This window comes from Anas acuta, chromosome 1 (assembly GCF_963932015.1).
Source record: "Anas acuta chromosome 1, bAnaAcu1.1, whole genome shotgun sequence".
Lineage (NCBI taxonomy): Eukaryota > Metazoa > Chordata > Aves > Anseriformes > Anatidae > Anas > Anas acuta.
In genome coordinates this window covers 128,767,809-128,779,666 of record NC_088979.1, presented here as the reverse complement: position 1 = coordinate 128,779,666, position 11,858 = coordinate 128,767,809, and the positions used below count along the sequence as shown (strand labels likewise).

The 11,858-nt window shown below is 39.8% G+C and overlaps 1 protein-coding gene across 21 annotated transcripts in view; it reads right to left on the bottom strand.

Annotated features, from left to right (window-relative positions):
• Positions 1 to 1,796: 1,796 nt before the first annotated feature.
• SOX5 (SRY-box transcription factor 5) overlaps positions 1,797 to 11,858 on the bottom strand; it is a 644,424-nt gene continuing 634,362 nt past the window's right edge. For all 21 annotated transcript variants that reach the window (XM_068655012.1, XM_068655050.1, XM_068655039.1 and 18 more), the window contains 2 exons: positions 9,121 to 9,337; positions 1,797 to 5,779 (listed from right to left, as the gene is read on the bottom strand). In XM_068655012.1, coding sequence (XP_068511113.1) covers positions 5,476 to 5,779; positions 9,121 to 9,337 — 521 coding nt within the window. In that variant the 3' untranslated portion in view covers positions 1,797 to 5,475. The remainder of the gene's footprint in view (positions 5,780 to 9,120; positions 9,338 to 11,858) is intronic.

Genomic DNA, 11,858 nt, shown 5'->3' with positions numbered 1-11,858 from the left:
GTGCCTTGCAGGGCAATAATACTGAAAAAGGGGAATGCAAAAGAAACAAAAACAAAACAAAACAACAAAACAAAAAAAAAAAACAGGATGGTGGCAACCCACATTGTATTTTTTTTAAAGAGTACATCAACTCCTGTTTTTTTTTATTTATTGTGGCATGAATGATAACATAAAACCAAAACATGAAAATATACAACTTATATTACACTATGTGTTATGAACAAAATATAAATCTATAACTCTATGTTATATTTACATAATTATTTTTTTTTATTAAATTTCAAGTGAGATGGTAGGTTGCACATACTTTGTTTTAAGCTCCAGGCATTTGATTGTCTCTATTTCTTTTCTATTTTCATTTCACTTGTAAAATCCAAAACATTAGAAGGAGTAAGAGCTTTAGAGCCAATGGAGCTATATAAATACTGTTTCAGCAAACCAGTGACAAAAACACCGGGGAGTAGAGAAATCAGTCAGTAGAAAAAAAATGAACTTGACATGTTCTTCAATCTGGGAAACTGACAAGTTAAGATAAAGTTGAAAAAATGTAAATATAAACCAAGCTAAACATCCAGCCCATGCCCTGTGAATTGAGGATACACTTGAATCCACATCCAGTGAATTACACACATTTCTTTGCAAAATTGAAGATATGATTCTATCAAGAAGTGGGCAGACAAAAATACTTCCTATCTGATAAATCATGCCCTTAAATGCACAAGATATTATATAGTTGCCATTCATTCTAGCAGATGAATTCTTGCTAAGTAAGGTCTACGTTTCCACGGAGTATAATTATTTTTGATGTTACAAACGTGATGTCAGAGGCTTCTTCGGGGACAATAACAGCTCATCTCTTTGGATTAAAAAGAAAAAGCTCTGAAAATGTGCTGTAAAAAGGTTAAAGACAATTTACTTTCTAAAAAATGATTTAATTAAAGAGAGAGTCTACTGCAGTAACCAAATCTTTGAAATAATGTCTTCGAAGAAAGAATTTCTTCCATATGCATTCGTAATAAGAGGATTTGGTTACAAAACTAATTAAATGCTATAATAATAGCTAGTGTTCTTTTCTGGGGGCCTGATTAATACAGCGGAACGGTTAAATAAAGATGTTAAATGCACTTAAAAATCCTATTTTACTAATATAAGGCATGAATAAATTGAAAAAGGATATACTCTGTGTTATTTAGTTGAGCTTAGAAGCAAGCGCCTCAGTTTTTTGTGTGTGTGTGTGTGTTTTTTTTTTCCCCTCTTTTCCCCTTTTCCCCACTGCTGGTATTGTTCTTTTGTAAACTCCTGAGCTCCCCTGCCCGAGGAGGCGGTGGCATGTCGGCCCGCGGCAGCTCCCACACCTCGTCTGCCAAGCTTCCAGGGCAGGGGGAGTGAGGCCTCGCTTGGCAGTAGGGCCTCCATGCGCTTGTAGGTTAATACAATCCTAATCTCTTCTAACCTGGTTTGCCTACATGATCTAGGGCAGAGAGCCCAGGGGAAAAAAAAAAAAAAAAAAAAAAAAAAAAAAAAAAAAGACAAGATCTTTTTTTTTTTTTTGTAAATCTGTTTGGTTTTGTTTCATTTTTCTGATAAATGAAAGAGGGACAAACAGGGCCTCGTCTTCAAACCTGATCTTCTACTGCCAAAGGATTTATGGGTGCTCTTGCTTTGATCCAGCAAAACCTTAGCACAGTCACAAGTATTTTGCTGGTTTGGGACTCTACAGCCTTTTTTTATTTTTTCTTTTTTCCTTTTTTTTTTTTTTTTTTTTTTTTTTTTTTTTTCCTATTTCATCATTGCTGCATCAGTTTCAGCATCCAGATGCAGGAGGCAGATAGTTTGCTACAGCTACCCATTCCAACACCCTGAGCAAACCCTAGGCTCTAGCACAGTCTCTCAGATGGAAACGTGCAGGTAACAAACAGCGTTCATCAGAGCCTTAGCTCAGGCAAACGCAGTAAGTGACGAGGGCAGAGCTCAGTCCTGCCGCCCTCTGGCATGGGACGGACCCTGCCGACTGGGACGGGGCCACCTCGAGAGCATCTCCTGCAGCACTGACGTAGTACAGGGCTGAAATTCGGTCCCGTTGAAGTCAAGGAGCCTTTTCTCCATCGACTTCACCGAGGCTGGCTTTCCAGCTTACACGTCCAAGACTTGCTCCAATCATGCCTGCTGCAGTGGCACCTACCTGGAGCTAAAACAAAGTATTCTGGTAGCCCAACATTACACAATTAAACCAGAGAGTCTCTATAACATGGTGGAAATCAAGCATACAGCAAATGTGAGGTGAACCCACAAGAGTCAGAAGTAATTTGTTCACAAAGACAGGGAACAAATTTAAAAGTTAAAAAGAAAAGAAAAAAAAAGGAGCAAATATCTGTTTTCACATTGTACATAATAATGATATAAAAACAATTGACTATTTTTTTTCCTTCTTATCCAAACAGAGTGCTTCAAAAAAAATTGGCTCTAGAAGACTGGTGTAATTAAATAACTAAAATGAGTGATGAGAGAGCATAAGTTAATTAAGATTGAAAACAACACTCCCATTAATTCACTCCATCATAATAAACATTAGAAGTTGACATGGCTGGGGCCAAAATTAAAATAACAGAAAGAGGAATGGTGTGAGCAAAAGAAGAAGCAATTTGTTTTCATATGTATATATATATATATTTATATATATATAAAAAGGCAAGGTGGGGAGGGGTATCCATTTTAAATAGCCTAACAGCTTCGTTTGCTGCACTGCCAAATTAGAACAGAATAAAATAAAGTTAAAAAAGGAAGGAGGGAATAAAATAAATTATACATAATTTACTAATCTGGGAACAGCTGACCATTATTATTATTATTATAATTACCATTACAACACTAGCAAGAAGAGGCAGTTCAACTGAACAAAAAAAAAAAAAAAAAAAAAGCAAAATGAAAAAACACAGTCATAAAATACAAACAAAAAGAACCCTCTCTGACATGGAGGATATGATCAGCTACTCCAAGCGTAACTTCAGAGCAAATCTTCTGAGAGAGAGAAAATAGAAAAGAATTTTTGTGAGGCAGAGGTGGACATCAAAAAGGGAAAACAAGGAGAAAAATAAAACAGATGTTGCAGGGTAAAACTATCACACGTCCAAACCGCTCGCCAGAGTACTGTCCTAACTCTTCAATGGCATTTGCTTGTTTGCTTTGCACAGGGTCTGCAGAGGTCAAGTTACACTTCAAGTGGTATTCCAGCAGGCAAAGGAAGACCCCACGTCCTCCTTCCCAGCCCCTCCTGCTACCTGCCCTTTCCACCTGGCACCTAGATTTAAATGGCTGATTACTCTGAGGTCTAAATTTGCCTGATTAAGGAACCATTAGTAAAATCAGTGTTGCCAAGTACTGAAGACCATGTTCCTGGTGAACCTTTGGGCTGGGATCTGTCTGGCACAAAGATACACAGGGCTATTTTCACAAGTTAAAGTGAATGCTTGCAATGAGTCTCTCTAGGAGCAGGGATCTTCCAGTGAGCCACACAAAAGTGGCATCATCAATTAGAAAACTGATTCAGAGGAAGGCTTTTTTTCTCTGTACGATCTCAAGACTTTCCTTCTCAAGGCAGAGAGGATCTACTGGACAGCTACTGCTTGAAATGAGAGGTAGTTGTTTTGGTTGGTTGGTTGGTTTAGAACTAATGCTTCTGTCTTGCTACATGAACCTGGGTCCTTTCTTTCTAGAGGAATATCTAGAGTGAGGAAATGAAAGGAGACTCCATGATTCACTTGTATTTATATTCTTTTTCTGAAATAAAGTGTAACATTCAGTTACCTTATTGAGATTACGGTAGGCTAACTAACTTCTGCTTGGCATTACGCTTGTGCAAATCTGCCTCCCTCATCCAATTACTGTTACCCAAGGAAGGCAAAGCTGCACAAGCAATGTCTCTAAGGGCTCTAGAACAACACTGGAAGTATTACAGCCCAGGAGAAAACTTCTCTACTTGTGAGAGGCAGCAGCGAGGGAAACTTAGCACTGCAAAAGCTGGGGTTCTTACATGCCTTTTCTGAATATGAAAAGTTCTTCATATCTATTAGTCTTCCTACACAAACATCCTACTGATAAAAATGGATTTCTGCAAGTGCAAAGGAGAAAAAATGCCAGTTAAAAAATAAACACAACTGCCTTTTGAATTGGAGATCAGTGCTCAATAACCCTGTAGGTACAAGTTCATTAAAACTGGACATCACGGTAACCTAATTATGCTCAGCAACGAATTAACATTTCCAGCTGCCTGTCCTGTGCTGAACGAATCCTGTTTTGGACAATCCTTTTTTATGTTCTATATGCTGCCACTTGAAGTGTAAATGGAAGGCTCCTTACAGACCAAGTCCTTTGGAGGGTGCGGGATTTCATTCTGGAACATGCTTTTTACTCACAATAGTCCAATATTATTCTTATTAGTACCATAAACACGCACACATGAAAATCCAAGATCATAAAATATTTTTTCTCTAAATTTCTTATCTCTCTCTCTCTCTCTCTCTTTCTTTTTTCACCTGAGAATGGCACCTACAGTTTCCTTTGAAAACCAAAACCAAAACCAAAAATATATGTCTAATCTCACCAGCTGCTGGTATATCAGGTTCTTCAAGGGATTGTCTAAGATACAACACTGTCCTAACTTGAGACAGAGCAGGAAGCAAACGGAAACCAAGAAAAACAAAAACAGAGATCAACCAAAAAAAAGCAATTGGACTAGTTCAGCGCTGTAGTACAAATTTGGCACTTGCTCAAAGACTCAGTATGGTGTGCAACTGATGAAGAGAAGTCCTCTCTTGAAAGGAAATAATTGCTTGTTGGGGTTAACAGAAACAGGCTCCCCACTTCCTTCCTTGCCAGCCACGCATGCCCGTACACTCACACACACACACACGCTTCTGACCCAGACATGCCAGGGAGGAGGAGGAGGAGACAGAAGGGGAAAAGGAATTTTGTCTTTTTTTCTTTCCTGTCAGGTGCATTACCAAAAAAAAAAATTATTTCTCTTTAAACTGTAGCACAAAACAACAAAACACATTCACAAGCCACTTGTTGGCACTGTGTACCTGAGTGAGAATTTCTAGAACATTGTAGAACAAACAGCCATAAAGTTTATTTGAAAAAAAAAATAATAATAATAAAAGGTCGACGGGTAAGACTTCAGTGCTTGGGTATAGCAGCTGAATTACTGGCATTATTTTACCCATAGCTTATATCATTCTGTTGTTGTTGTCGTCGTTGTCTTTGTTTCCTTTCTTCTGAGCCTTTTTTCTTCTGATGCAGGCTGATGTCTATTAGTCAGCTGATGTCCCAACTAGTTAAGACTAACAGTTAAAGTAACAGTCAGTGTATGAGAAAGTTAATGTGCTTGGCCACTGGCAAGGATAAACCAGATGGGGCATTATTTATTTTTTCTTTTCTCCTTGAAGTCCTGTAGGTCACATGATATTTGGACCCTGATCAGTTGGCTTGCCCCGCGATGTGATTTTCACTGTCACTGCCATAGTCAACATCGGGGTCATCCTCTTCCTCATCATACTCATCGTAGATTTCTCCATTGACGTCCTCGGTCTGCATCTCTTCCTTGATGTGAGGCTCCTCACCTTTGATGCCATAAGTGCTCTGGATGACGGGCATCCCGGGCTCCGGGCTGCTTGAGACGCTCGAGTGCTCGGAGGGCAGGTGTGGGGAAGGCATTCCTGCCATGGCAATGGCTCCTGGGTAAACTACGCCTGCGGTGGCAATGGGAATCTGTGCTTGTTGCCTGCCATGGAGAAAAAGTAAAAGAACATTGGAATACTGGAAAGGAACAGAGGGTCGTTAAGTATGATAGTAAGCCCATAGCACATGCTCTTGGGGATGCAGAGGGAGTTCCTGGTTGGCCCATGCAAGACCCCTTCTATCAGTATTCCAGATTCAGCGACTGATGCTCTTGAAATGAACAGCAAACCCGAACCAACTTCACTGCTAAAGAAACCCAACTTTTGTAAACATCTGTAGCTGTACCTGAACTACACAACTTCAGCTTGCCTACCTATGATGCAACTTCACTGAGACAACTGTGTCCCCTAAGCTGCCAGACAAAAGCAAGCACCCTTTCAATTGTGGCCCAACTTAATGAAAACTTGTATTCTGAAAATCCTCCTCTTAGCTCATCATAGTAAGACACTGACAGGACTAGAAATAAAAGTAACACATTGCCAACAGGAAAAATGAAGTGAGGGCTAGGTAGTTTGCACAGGAAAGGGGAGATGCTGTAGGAAAACACCAGCGGATCAGGAGAAAGCCTGACAGTTCTCACTGATGAGGCAGTGTTTGCTCCACGCTCATTCAGAGACCTCGCCATTGTTAGGGAGAGGAACAGTGGGTTTTCTGGGGCCAACATGGGCTTACAGGATGATCACTACAGGCCTCCCACTGGAAGGTGATAGTTTCCACAGTGAGTGGCACTTGTGAAAAGCAGAACCTTTGAAGCAGGGTGGATCAAAATTGGGAAAAGCCAGACTTAAAACGGAAGCATGTATTATTTAAACATAAATAAAAAGCAAGCAAGCTACATGAGCATTTCAGAAAATCCTCTATAGGATGCCTTTATACAGCGTCTAAGCCTTGGAAACCTGTCTGCAGTAATGAAAGACGAATTATTCCAAGCCATAGAAATTCCCTTTGCATCAAGAACACTAGCTGCGTTATACCAGTGTTTATTTCCCTGAGAAGCTTCAGGGTCCCAACAAGCCTAGAGGTTTAAAATTCATGCTCCTTTTGTTTCCTTGCTGCATGAAGTAATTCCATTGCAGTAATACTCTTCAGTACATGCTGCACATTGTAATGTCATCAGCGGTGTGTCCATCTGCACTGAAAAGCCTTGCCACAGGAGACAGGGCAGAGTCTCTTGAGATGAACATTCGTAATTAAGAATGAAACCCTCCCCTGTTCCCCTGCCTGGCTGTGCCCTGACTGTACAGTAAGCCCTGCACAGTACAGTGATCCTGAAAGACCTTCCTCTGCCAAAGAGCTTTACATTCGTTTGGAATTGCTAGCTGCATTTTCAGATACTTCCTGCCTGCCATTCAAGCGAGGCCACTGTCAGTACAATCATTATTTCCTTCTTTCTGAAAAAAGTATAAGTTGTCTCAGCTGAAGATGTGGCTCTTAAAGTAGGGAGCAGGTCTAATTTGCATTTTATTCTTAATTCAATAGGAAGGCTTTGTTTTTCTGGAGTCAGCATTTCCGTAACAAGATTCAGAACACTTAAATTGCTTTTAATATTTAACAATAGGAATACTTTGCACTTAAATGGTGCTTTTCAGAGTGCTTTCCAAATATTAAATAATTTAAGAATAGTATTTTTCCACTTCTATAGGATGTCCACTCCAGAGGATGAGGTGAGCTTGCCATATCACCATTAAAGATGAGGACAGTAAGACCTAAAAGCATCAAGTACAAGAGTTGCAAAAAATGCCCAATCCTTCCCACTCTGAGGCTTTCAGGCAGGTTTTCCGTATGTCCAGGCAGCCGGCACAACGGGAGCTCTTAGAAAACCCCATCATTTAATTTGGTGCCTGAGCAGGAGCTGCATTTGTGTTTGGAATTTTAGCCCTATATGATCCGTGCAGGGTGATGCAGCAGATGGGGAACCAAAACCAGGAATGCAACTGCAGTGCTGGGACTCCCAGCATCAAACACTGACCCCACTGCTGTCACTGGCCACTTTGTCAGTAACTTCTATGAAGATTTCACCCCAGGTTCTGTGCTCTGATGCCCCTGTGCAAATTATCTCCAGAAATGTCTTGATTTCAATGTCAGCCTTGTTTGGAAAGCTAAATAATATGCAGAGCGTTACAAGGTTAATTTTTTTCCCATGATGAAGCATGCATGTTAACCAGATAAGCAGTGTTTTGGGGGCTCTGTTGCCACCTATTCTTTTTCCAGAAGGCCCCCCTCCTCTTTTTTTAATCTCTTGATGCCAAATGTTGGCTGACTTCCCTGTGTTTGTTTCAGTGCTTACCATTGGGATCACTGGACCTGCCAGCGCCACAGGGTTAAGCAGCTCAAATTTCTCTGCTTGAGCAGCTTATTATAACAATGCACACTGTAGCTGTTTAAAACACAGTCTGATGACACTTAACAGTTGCTGGACAGATATTCTCTCCTTTATTGCTACTTCTAGCTGTTAACTAAAGAGATGTGCAGCTCAGTTCAGTTCATATTAAAGTGATTCCAAATTCAGCCTGAGATGAAACAGAACACAAATTCCATTATTTCTGATGCTTGATTCTGTTGCCATTTTTGCTTTTTTTTTTTTTTTTTTTTTTTAGACCAATACGTGGACTTTAATTTTCTGGAGTGAATACATAAATACTGCAGAATATTTGATTACTTCTGATCCTTTCAATCTACAGTAATCAAAACCAAGTAGAATTTCCAGAGAGAAAAGACATGTGAGTTTTCCAGGCAGATTTTAGTTTAATCATATCAAGCTGATCTATTAAGAGTTTACTTGAACCAGTCTTCAAATTTATACTCAACACAAAGCATTTAGCTTAGCGAATTGGAAGACACTCCCTAATATGACAAATGCCATCGTGATGAACAATGGAGATAACTTCATGCCTGATATTCAAGTCCATATTCCAGCTCAAGTTCAATATGTTCAGCATTCCTTTTACAGATCACTTGCAATAGATCATACTGAATTCAAACTAGTATTTTTGGCTTTTGAACTAATAGACACTACCATAGATCCATTCAGATACACTGTCTGAGGTCCAATAATAAAGTAGTGCTTATAAAACTTATAAGACTTAGATTTCATTGGAAAATCTTAAGGTTTTTTTTTTTTCTTCTTTTGCATGATCAGAGTGGAAAGGAGACAGTTGGCTGAAACTGCAAGATGAACATATAGCAGAGCCAACAAAAAATCCCTAGCTGCCTAACTTCCTCCTGGAACACATTGTTTTAAAGTATAAGCTTCACATTCCGTTAGCAATATATAATGTTCTTGCCAATAAAATATAACATTTACCACAGTGAATTAAGAATTCTCCCTGAAATATATGTATATATATTTGCTGAAATGAGTGTTAGTTTTTAAAGGTCCCATACCCAACATTAAAATACTGCCTCATCTCCTGGCGTCTGTTGCGCATTATAGCCTTGTACTCGCCAATGCGTAATTTTTTGCCATCTACAAGGCAGGTACGCTTCGGCCTTGGCTTGTATTTGTAGTCTGGGTATTTCTCCAGGTGCTGTTTGCTGAGTCGGGCCTGTTCCTCATAGTATGGCTGCTTCTCTAGGTTTGTCATAGCTTTCCAGCGAGATCCTGTCACACACACACATACAAAAAAAAAAAAAAAAGAAAGAAAGAACAAGAAATGAGGTTCTACTCATCCACAAGCACTAAAAGCCAGAGAAGCAAGTAGGTCACTTGGAACAAGATACTGACAGTCATATCGCTTTGGGCTGGGAATCTGTCATAGCTTCTAGACAAGGGTCAGGTCTTGTTTGCATTTCACTGGTAAACCTCTTGAGTATGGCCATGAGGCAGACAGAGATGGTACTCAAAGCTTTCACTCACTATTTTACTGAAACTTTTCTAGATGATGATGTTTTTCAGATGATCAATAAGAATAACATCCTGATAATGAGCAGACCCTGACACTTTTGAGAAAGCTAGGCTGTGTAGTTTAGTGGAACAGTCAGAGAACCCTCAGGTACATCAAGCCTACTCTGCTGAGACCTTCCTTTGACCATGGTCTTGTTTTCACCTCCTCTTCTAGATGAGGCAGTAATCCCAGTTGCTGCGATCCGATTGCTGTGTTTCACCATAGCTGGATCAGGAATAAACTCTGGATATGCACGTCTACAGCTTAGTCTCTCATTATAAATAATTTATCTTTCTAGTTGCCACGTACATGAAAAGCAGAACATGAATTGATCATAGATGGTATGCTGCTGGGTACAGGAGCCTGCAAAGATCCTGAAGCAATGACTCTAACAGCTGTAAGTTATCCCATATGTCTCAGTGGGGTGTTAACTCCAAGACCAAGTCCTGGTGAGCACTGCCAGCTCCAACTTAACAAAGAATTTAGTATGTGTCATGAAGGGAAGAGCACTGGGATACCGGCACACCTCTCCATGGAGCTGCAGTATAGCTTGATTGCTGGCAGGCTGGTTTCTGACATTCTTCCTATGCTAATGTGGATATTTGAACTAGGGAAATAAAGACTTGTTTTTTGTGTTGTTTTTTTTTTTTTTTTTCGAATACCTCCTGAAATTTATAAACCAGTATTGTTTAAAGGATATAGCATGGAAGCAGAAAGAAAAGTTTCTTGAGTTAGTTATCCTATTTTATTTTTCCATGGACTATATAAATGCTTCAGGGTATGATATATTTCAAAAGAACAGGAATGGTCCAAGCCGTGAAACATGTGGCCTAGAAGGAAAACTTTATTGGAAAATAGTCCATTTTCCCAATGGGAAAAAAAAAAAAAAAAGTTTGAACAGTTTCTCAATTTAATTGGCTCATAATATCATATGTCACACTTGACTTCCTCTTTGTCTTCATTTTTTATGGTTATTCATGCTGTACTTAGCTCATGCTATTACTCAGGCTGGTCTTAGCTCACTGTGTACCCAAGACTTTCACCACAGAGTTATCCCTTCCTGGACAAGAAAATAGTTTGCTTCCCTCCAGAAAAGCCCCTTCTGATTATTGACACCATTTTCCCCAGTGCTCTTTGAATCTTTGGTCCAAGCTGCAGTTTGGGCTTCTGGTGCTATGGGTTACCCAATTTTGCCTCACAATGACAGACAAGTGATTGGAAATCATGCTGTCCTTATTCAGTGGTGCAACAATGGACAACCTTTTTATAGCAAACATTACTGTGGAGTCAAAAACATCATTTTTTTTCACTTATAAGATGGAGAAATCCTCCAGCTAGTTCTGGAATGGGAGACAGTTCAATGCTTCTGCTAATTGTTATTAGCTTAAGCGTAGCATCATATCAGCATGAATGGATTGTTTCTAAGATTTGATCTGAAACTCCTGCGTGGTGCTTCATACGCCAAACAGACTTGGTAGCTCAGCACAAGCATCCCTGACATGGCTCTGTGTTAAGACAGGGTAGCAAAACTCTGCCTACAGAATTGTGGTCAGCAGCTTTGTCTCCTGCAGGGAAATTATCCCATGTTTTTTCTGGCAGAGGGAGTGACTAGAAAAGGTGACACCAACTTCCCACTTGTAGTGCCTCCAAGATTTCAGGCTAAATGACATAGTGATAAACATGTGGAGACTGCCAAGACACTGAACACCTACTAATGCTGGCTTAGTGTACAAGATGGAAACATAGATAGGGCTTCTGTTGAATGATGTCAAAAATTCAGGATAAAGCTTATACAGCTCTCACAGGAAGATGTAGGTCTACTTCCAAATTCTACCTCTTAGACAACAGCACATCGGCTTTTTAGTGTATGAAGAAAATAATGAAATTTAGTCTAAATCTAGAGTCCTCTAACCACAAACAGTGGCTTAAAAAAGTCCTGGTGGCTTAAAAAAACACCCCAGCCCCATTTCCTACTGATGAAACAGTTTTTATTTACGAATAGCAAAGCTGAAAACCTCACCGACTTTAAACAAATCTTGACATTTGTTTTACATGCTGTGAAGGGACCTGCAGCTCAGGGACTGAGTAATAGTCACGTATGTTCTGAGAGCAACACACAGAAAGGTAGAAATTGAAATCAGTTTTTGCAAACTTTTCATGAAAATATTCTGTCTCAGCACAATTCCTCTTCCACTGTCTTATGTTGCTGCAATCCTACAGGAAGACCTAAACAGGCAG